The sequence below is a fragment of the Rhinolophus hipposideros genome (assembly GCF_964194185.1).
Source record: "Rhinolophus hipposideros genome assembly, chromosome: 17".
NCBI classification, from domain to species: domain Eukaryota; kingdom Metazoa; phylum Chordata; class Mammalia; order Chiroptera; family Rhinolophidae; genus Rhinolophus; species Rhinolophus hipposideros.
Genome location: NC_138063.1, coordinates 11,068,140 through 11,077,878, shown reverse-complemented (window position 1 = coordinate 11,077,878; position 9,739 = coordinate 11,068,140). Strand labels below are relative to the sequence as shown.

General features: G+C 39.6%; 1 protein-coding gene across 7 annotated transcripts in view; it reads right to left on the bottom strand.

Annotated features, from left to right (window-relative positions):
- Positions 1-421: 421 nt before the first annotated feature.
- RNF152 (ring finger protein 152) overlaps positions 422-9,739 on the bottom strand; it is a 69,957-nt gene continuing 60,639 nt past the window's right edge. For all 7 annotated transcript variants that reach the window (XM_081078073.1, XM_081078070.1, XM_081078067.1 and 4 more), the window contains one exon: positions 422-6,428. In XM_081078073.1, coding sequence (XP_080934199.1) covers positions 5,667-6,278 — 612 coding nt within the window. In that variant the 5' untranslated portion in view covers positions 6,279-6,428 and the 3' untranslated portion in view covers positions 422-5,666. The remainder of the gene's footprint in view (positions 6,429-9,739) is intronic.

Here is a 9,739-nt window from a genome sequence, read left to right as displayed (position 1 = left end):
CATTGGCCTGACTGTGCAAGGAAACTTGAGCAGAAAAATCAGAGCCATATTGTAAGAGTTCAGGTATAACGGTGATCCACTATGACCACGTAAGCAATCAAACAATAAGCCATTTCAAAGACAAAAATTAAATGCCCCACTCGCCTACGTTCTTCAACCATCAATGGCTTTCCAGTAAAATGCATGCCAAATCCACCTCTTCATATATTTGAAAAGTCTCAAGAGTTTCGTTATATGGATATTCCCCAAAATGGTTGGTTGGACACAATGTATGCAGCCTATAGAATTTGTTAAGATCTTAACATCTAAATTCAACATTATATAACCCACAAATTGGAAAACGTGTAACAACATTTTTACTTGATTTTTAACCCCTAGTACTGCTAAATTATATATATATATATATATATATATATATATATATATATATATATATATATATTCAAAAAATAAATGGCTTGAATTTCCACTTATTTTTAAGAAGTGTTTCATGTTTAACAAAATTCAGCAAATAAACATCACTTCTGAAATAGACTATTTTCAAAACAGTTATTGAATTACCTTGACTATCTCATTCTTTTTTGGAGTTTGTTTTGGTAAGGATTATTTTGTGAATGATATTTTACTGAGAATGATGGAAATGATTAAGAACAGCTTCTTTCTTCTAGGTCACGGATGACAGATGAACTGACTGATGACCTATCTCGCGTGGAAACAAAATGCTGACTGGTTAGCAGCATCATTTTTCTCAGAGAAGATAGAAATTCAAACCTTTTGCATATCACTCCTCTCATACTGATAAACTTTGGACTTCTAACTTCCTTGTAAAGTCCGAAGAAAAACTATTTTGGCAAAAATTTTTTATTTTTTTTTAATTTTTAAAGACAAGCTGAAAAGAACAGTCAGTACTCATCCATGAGTTCTAGGAGGGGAAAAAAATAAACTCAATTCTGCTAAATTGAAGCAAATGTATTTGGCTTACATTACGTTTAGAAACAATGGAAAGCAGACTAACCAAATTTGACACAGTATGGGTTTTCAAATAAAGCTATGGCAACTCTTTAAACCAAAATCTAGACTGGAATAAATACTGTACTATCAGGAAGAGTCTGATCTTTCCATGAATATATATATATATATATATATATATATATATGTAAAATCAAACTGAATTTTCAGCTACTCTTTACTCACTTACAGAGCAATTTTAGTAACTTTAACAACCCTCAAGGCTTTGAATTCCATGGGCAATGTTTTTTAATGTTAAAAAAAGTGACTTTGTGCCAGTCTGCAAATCTCAATTCTTTCAGTGATAATAAAAAATTTTAAAAACCGAACAAGACTAAAACAATGTCAAATTTCACCCTAAAAATAGTACCTATGTTTTGGTCTGGCAAATGAAAAATGATGCCTACACCAAACACAATGACAAGCTGGCATACTTCAAGGGCAAACAAAAACACTCTCTAAGAACATTGCAAAACATGCTTGCTCTTATACTTCACACCTTCCTAATGCAGCAATGAAGTCTGTGTAAAATGTTGGAAATGAAGAAGGATTTCATTAGGATTTTTTTTTTCTGGCCTAAGACCGCAAGACAGACCCTAAACATATTTTCACAGTACAGGTCATGCATAGTTTGCAAGTCAAACATTTTACAGCTATTGTCTATTATTTTTGGACAACACATTCACATGCAGCTAACGATCCCAGAAAAGGGGCTTCATAAAGTACTCCTAAAGCTTCACTGATCATTCCTTGGCCCAAAGTATGTAAGCAATAATCCCAAAGGGCAATAAATAAATTTTTACTGACATACTTGAGGACACATACTTTTTAAGCCCAGAAACGATTATTTTTTTGTTTTCTGGTTTGTTTTTTTTTTTAACCAACTGCATGTTACTAAACCACTGTCTTCTTACAGTTTAATGCTGTATCCCATTAAACAACCATCCAGAACTGTGTGGTCCAATATGGTAGCCACTAGCCATGTGAGTGACTAAATTTAAATAACTTTAAATAATAAAATACAAAATCCAATTCCTCAGTCGAACTAGCTCCATTTCAATGGCCCCATAACCAAGGTGGCCAGTGGCTACTGTATTGGACCACATAGATTATAGAAAGAACATTTCCATCATCACAGAAAGTTCCATTGAACAGTGGCCAAACTAGAAGATTCCAAGGGCTGCATCAGCACACGGTTTAACCTTCATGGGACCCACTCTTCAGTCATGTACAAGGTTAAACTTAATTATATTCTTAAACAAAATACCTTAAAGCTTTCTGATCATAAAGTGCGACTGGAACTGAGAACTGATTTGCCTTTTCACTACCACTTGTGCCCCAGGTCATTATACAAAAATTTTCCAAAGACAATGCTTTCTGACAGCATACATGGCTCTACTTAACATATTAAGCATTCTCTTGCTTATGTCAAGATCATTAATAAAAATGAAAATTCATGCTTATAGTTTGCTATTTACACAACACTCATTGTCCTTTACATAACGGGGGCGGGAGGAGTGGGGGAAACCAATGGTTTGCAATTTCAAAAATTCAAATTACATTGTTTTCTTTAAAAGTCTATATTCATCCTTAAATCAACCCTCCTTTCATTTCCCAGAGGTAGACGCTAAATAAAATGAATACGTAAATCTACTAAAGAAAAAAACCCAAACTTTAAAGCAAGAGTTGAGTTAGTACAGGGTATTCATCTACCCTGAAAAATACCATAGCCCAACGGAGGTGTCTACAGGCCTAGGAGGGAGCAGGAGGAAACTGCAGTGCAAAGTCCTTGCCTCCCTTTTGCTGAATTACAAACTGCCATGCACCTCTGTGGGCCTCAGGGGACTCGTCTACAAAATGAAACTATCAGAGGTTGCTTTCAGCTCTAACTTTCTGTGCTTTCAGTTGGGATTTTTTCAATGATGTGCAACTATGAATTCTGGCCAATTGTTATCACTGGACTTTTGTCACATGGGGTAGATGAGTTGCTAGTGTTATGGGTTAATGCCAGAAGAGACCAGAGCAATGGGACGCCAAATAACATTAAAACACCATTAAGTCTATACCAATCCTATTAGGCAGGATGAGACACCTCTCTCTCTCTCTCTTTCTCTCTCTCTCTCTCTCTCTCTCTCTCTCTCTCTCTCTCTCTCTCTCTCACACACACACACACACACACACACACACACACACAATGCACCCTAACAAACAGGTACACAAGGAACTGCAGGCAGAATTCACATAAACAATGTTTCTTATGTCAGTAAGACTCACACAAAGAATTCTGATTTCCATTATTGTTACCTTACATTGTAAAGTCAAGAGTCTAGCATAGAGCTGATTAATTTTGCACTGCTCAATTGCAGCTCCAGCATGGGATTGTTTTCAAGTACAAGTTACATGGACATTTTTACACTATGGTTTTACACGAAGAAACACAGGGCACTGTGCTGTCACACACATTAGTGTCTGTGTATACCTACTTAACAAAGAATTCTATCACATACTATACTACATGGCCAGTCATTTCATACTGTACATGAACAATATAGATATCATTTACAAAATTAATTTGAACATGGCATGTACATGAGATGTATTCTTAATGCTATATTTCTGTCGGGTTATTTTTTTTATTTTTTTTCTTCCAAGAGAAATAGAAATTAGGTCAGACATGTGTTACAGCAGCCTGGTTGAGTCTGATAAATTGACACTAACCCAACAGTATATTATGTTATGTAACAGAGGATAGCATTAGCTAATATACCTAAATTATTAATACCAAATAAATCCTAGATTTGTTGTAGAATGCCCAATAGCTTACACAATAAAATGGCATTTTAACCTAATTTCTAGTTTGAGCTTTCAAATACATTTCCTAAAGGTCTTATGAAAAAATTTAAAAACCCAAGTTCATATTTTTATATTGAATCCTCACACCAATGAACAGAGTTAGATTTGGATTCTAGTCATTATATTGTCATTTTATCTCATATAATTTCCATCACTTTAATGTGCATATTTTGTGTGCTTGAAGGTTATAGTTAGCATATAAGTAAATTAAATTATCTCCATCTTACAGGGTTATTTCGAGCCTTGCTTTTTGGAACTAGTCACTGCTTACCTTTCTCTCCCCTATTTTCATGGATTCAATGGAACATAAATAGATATATTTATGAGTGGGTCCTTATCACATACCACTTGTTTCATGACATAAAAGAAATTAGAAAATAACTGTAAAGCTCGCAGCTATTTCTGAATGCACACACATCCAGGCATAGGAATTTATCATTGAATACTAGCAGATCTTTCTTCATGCATATCTACAATTATGCATTTAAGAATATTTGATAATTTAGGAGGAACTGGTCCACTTAAACTGGGAATGTGAGCCATTGGTTTACCTTGCCACTTTCCTCAATAAAAGCATGTTTCAAAATACAAGAAATATTCTTACTTATACAACAAGAGAAAACTGGATTTCTGAATGATTTAACTCTCGTGGAACAATATGTTTCAAAAAATAATCATAGACTGTCTATTAAAATGCCAGCCTGGGTTTGTCATCAGTGAAAAATACTCATGGTGATTACAATACCCCAAAATTGGGAGAAAAGACAGAATCTTCTGTTAGTCTCTGTTTGTGCCTCACAGAATACAGGACTTGAATACACAGTAAAAGAGCAAGTGTTGGAAGTGATGAGTATGTGACATCTTAGTGGGTGGGTCCTGATGCCCAGGAGGTCACCACCATTTCAGACACTGGACACATTCATGTCCTCAAAGTCTTACCCCCAGGATTCTCCCAAAAAATTCAAAACCTGAGGTAAATCAAATTACACCCGCACACATGTGCGCGCCCACACACACACAAATACACAATATTTACATTTAAAATTCGTATGTTGTGAGATGGCTTGAAAATTGGCATATAGTTTTCCTGTGGGATTAGGCGCTTCCCATGATCACTCTGTTCATTGCCCCCTGTTGGGCTTTCATTTAATAAATACATATCGAGCTCTAATTACAAGGGAAGAAAAATGAAGGTACATGACAAAAACACAACACATTGGAAACACTCAAATGTTTTCTTCAAAAATGACTGTCTGCTTAACTTACTTTAATTTGGGTGCCATTCCAAAAGTGTAAAAAGCCTTAGCAACTAAATGAAGACGGGTTTCATTTTTCAAAAAGGAAAGAAACCAGCACTGCATGTCATCGCTGAATTTTTACATGGATTTCTCAGGTTTAATTCTACTTGTATACATAGCATCTTTGTTTAAATCTACCACATTTAGAGAAGATCACATTGTATGCACTTGCACAGTTTAACGTCTAAGTACTTTAATGTCTATCTCCTAACATGATTCTGAAAAATCATAAATTACAGTCCACTGAATAAACAGCTATGAGGACGCATGCAATCGTCTTCGAAGCTGCTGCCATCAGTACTCAGAGCGATCCGCCTGGTACCTTGTTGAGACCTCCCATTCCGCCCTTCATGTTTGTCTTGGGTCCATCAAGGGGCAGCCCAGAGGCTAGCGCTCAGCACCAAACGATCAGCATCAGCGTCGCCCCCATCTTCTCACCTCCTTCCCATCACCAACACCTGCTCGGCCCCTACGTGGCACCCACAAGAGCCTTCCCTGCCGCCCTCTTCAGCCACAGGATATCACAGTGAAGCGCTTCGAAATGCAAGACATGTTATGGAGCACGATGCCCAGAAGGAAGACCAGGACACAGGCCACCAGGATCACAGTGCACACGCCCGACCAGGTGGAGCTTTTCACCACGCCCCGCCTGTCTGGCTCCTCCTCCACCGCCTCCTGGGGAGCCCCGCCCTGCAGGGGTTGCTGCTCGGCGGGGATGGTCACCACCGTGACAGGCTTCTGCTGGCTCCCAGGCAGCAGGCGGCAGCCCATGTCTCCCGGCAGCAGTGCTCGCTCCTTGGAGATGGGCAGGGGCAGCATGTAGCACCCATTGCTGGGAAGTTTGATGAAGACGGGGGTGTGCTCAGAAGCGTGCGGGATGGCAATGACGGCGAGGACCTCGGGGTCGTCGGGGAGTTGTGACACGGAGAAGCCTGGGGGCAGCTTGGTGATGCCCCGGCACCAAGGGCACCTCACGTCCTTTTGGCTCGTCCTCATCTGCTGAAGGCACACCGAGCAGCAGGTGTGTTTGCAATCCAGCAACTTGGGCCTTCGCCGGGGGCTGTAATAATTGAAACAGATCTGACATTCCATCAAAGAATCTTGGGAGAGCGTCTCCATCGTGGTCTGGGAGCAGGGAAGTCAAGGCTCAGGGAAAGAAGCTCGTTCTTAGAGTCCACTACTCCGGCACCTTCCTTCTTTGAGTCTTTCCAAAGCTGTGAGGTGATCGGAGAGCTCACAGGCGTCTAGCACACTCAGGTGTATTCATTTCTGAAGGAGACAAAAAAATGCACACACAATTAGTTACTTCAAACAAGCTGACACGTCAACATAGCCGATGGATTTATGCCACTGCTCAGAAGTCTTGACACTGGGTCAAAAGCGTAACTCGTGAGACTGTAGAATTCCCGTAATGTCCAATGGCAGGTGAACGACTTGTCTCAAATAGCTTGTCATGGCGAATACTTTGCTCATTTCTAAAGAAAAGAATATCTCTGTGAGGCTACGCAGTGCCGCCATATTTCGTAAAGGGGAAGTCTTTTGTTTCTGTTTTGTGCATTTCAGTGGACCTGGATTATTCTTCTTCTAAATACACCGGAGAAATGATCTAAATACACTGGAGAAATTATCTTGCTTCCAATAAGTCTGTAGCATTTTAAAAAGTAAATGTCTTTCCTTCAATCTTCCGACCTTCTTTTCCCGACTCTACTTCCCCTCCTATAAGCATTCATTGCCAGATGCCTGTGGCTTTACAATCTAGGTACTTCATGTAACTAGTTTGCTCATTTTATACAGGTCAGGACTGTTCCTCTCCCGTAGGTCATGAGAATGACACCACCAAAGAAGCACACACAGGCATACGTTATCTTTTCCACCTAATCATGTGAGCCGAGGTAATTCTTGTCAATTGATTTTAAGAGACAAAAATGAAACAACAACAAAACCACCAGCAGCAATGAAGCTTCAAATAGTCAGGATCACAGAGACACACAGGATCGTGAATATTCTTCAGGCAGTTCTTTTAATTTCATTACTATTTAGGCTTGCACCAAGTAGCATCACCACAAACAAAGAGTATGAATGAACTGATCCTAATCAACTCCTATACAGTGAAAGGTTGTGAGAGAAGACTGGCAGACAGCCTTCACCACAAAACAAACAAACAAACAAACAACAAACAAACCATTGAAAAACAGGAATAGTGTTAGCCTCCTGGTATTGACAGGAGGCAGAGAAACTTAATTCAACTTAACTGGGAACCTCCTAGAGCTCCAGTAGTGTTTCAATGAAAGCTGCCCAACTCTGTTTCCTATCGAAAGCATCCAAATTATGTGTACTTGGATGGAGCCATGATAACACTGAGAAGAACTATTCAGCCACTATTGTAGAAATAATTGCTAGCCCTAGAAACTCACCTATACCCAGAGGCAGGAGCTAACAACATAGAAAAGCTCCTTCACATTTTTCTTAAAAGGCGAACCCTCTTTTTCTTTCTAACTTCCTCTGTGAAACTAAAAATGCACCCCTCCTCAATGATATGTGATTTGTTAAAGTCAAAATTAAGAATGCAGAAAAAGTTTAAAATAAAAAATAATAATCAGTGATAAAAATTAATAATGACGATCGAAAGAGCATCATATTTTAAAAATATTTTAGCTGTAGTAAGAGCCCCTAAATTCAATTATTGAAAGCAAAATATAGTAATACAGCATTCAGAAAGCTCATAGCATAATCAACTATTTATCTATCCACTTGTTCAAGAAATATTTATTGAATAATCGAAATTTGCTAAGCATAGAACTCAAATGTTCTCATAAAAAACATAAATAAGCGAGGTAATGGATGTGTTCGTCAGCGAGGTGGTAGGGAATTTCACAATTTACAGATCGATCAAATCACCACGACATTCACTTTAAACAATCTTACGATTTTATTTGTCAATTATACCTCAACAAAACTGAAAAAAAAAAAAATGAAAATAATAAAAGGAATATCTATTGAGTATCTATCATGCACGACACTAGCTCCTTCAAGATATAAAGATGAATCAGATCCAAATCCTACTCATAAGCAATTTAAAGTTAGGTAAAAATGAGTAAATATATTTTCTCTTCCATTCGTTTGTTCATTCAAATTTTCATTGAATAGCTATCATGTGTCAAGCCTTGCGGTATGTGTTTTTATCCCTCATAACAAAGACCTTGTCACTGCCCGTAAGAAACTCCCAGCTGAAGTAAATAGTGGAGGGACTTAAACAGCTATTATATAAATACGAAGCCATACAGGAGCTGAAGGAATCAGGACAGCTCAGTGACACGCCTGGATTATGGGGGAGGATTTAGACATGCAAAATCAGAGGGCAGGTTATTTTCAGGTCAGAAATCAGCATGAGCAAAGGTAAGGAAGTGAGCAATTACAGAATTATTTCTATGGTCTAGCTGTGACACTGGCTAGAGGATTTTTTCTAATCCAAGAGTAATTTAGAGATGCTTTCTCTAAAGTTTTATAGCTTTAGCTCTTACATTTAGGTCTTGGATACAGATGCCTTCTACAAAGTTCTCACAGAACCTGCCAGCACCCTCCCACAGGCCCAGGCAGGGGTGGGGGGCGAGGTCCTCCTACAGGAAGTGGGGAAATGAGCACAGCCAGACACAGGCTATGGGCCAGAGACCACAGACCACAGATAGCCTTGAGTGCCAGGCCACAGATGTGGGACGTTCTACTGGGCAATGGTGCCAGTTCTCTACTCCTGAGAGTACGAGAGTGATTCATCAGGTAGCTCTATTCAGGAGAGATTCCAAAGGCCTGCTGAGAAGCTATTATAATATTAGACAAGAGTGATGAGTAGCTGAAGTAAATAGTGGCAATTAGCTTGAAGAGATACAAACTATGGAAAGGTCTTCCAGAAGTCCAGTGGGATCTGGCTGTGTGCTCTAATGAGGCTGTGAGAGGGAAGGAAAGAAAGACAATGAGTTCTATGTTGGCTATCTTGTATTTGAGGTGCTTGGAGATAGAAGAAATACGTTATTCAGGAAGACATTAAAGAGTCAAAAAGAAGCTAAAAACGTGGGGTTGCTATTGCAGAGAAAAGTCAGGACTGGACCCAAGAGATCTAGGGACCATCCACAGCGAAGAGATATCAGCCAGAAACAGTCAAAACAGAAAAGGAGCACTCGTATTTAAGCCCCGTAGAAAGGAAGAAGGGGGCAGAGTGGGAGGAAACCATCGACATGTCCCAGGCAAGCGACTTCTAAGCAGCATAAGGTTGTGGGGGTGACCGCTGAGGAAAGACCTCAGGGTTCGGGTACCAGGAGGTGGCTCGTATTGTTGAGTGGTTTCAGCAGGTGTGATGGAGACTGGAGGGACGCTAGAATGTAAGAGCCCCCTCACGATGCGAGCCCCTGGGAGGCAGTGTGAGGTAGAGGAGGACAACGGGAGCTCAGAAGGTGGCAAATCAAGAAATGCTTTTAATGCTTTTCATTTTCAGATTAGAGAAATCTGAGTGACAAGGGGCAGAGGAGGCAGGCGAGGGAGCTGAGAGACAGGTGGTCTGGCCTGTGCTGTCCAGCACGGTGACCACC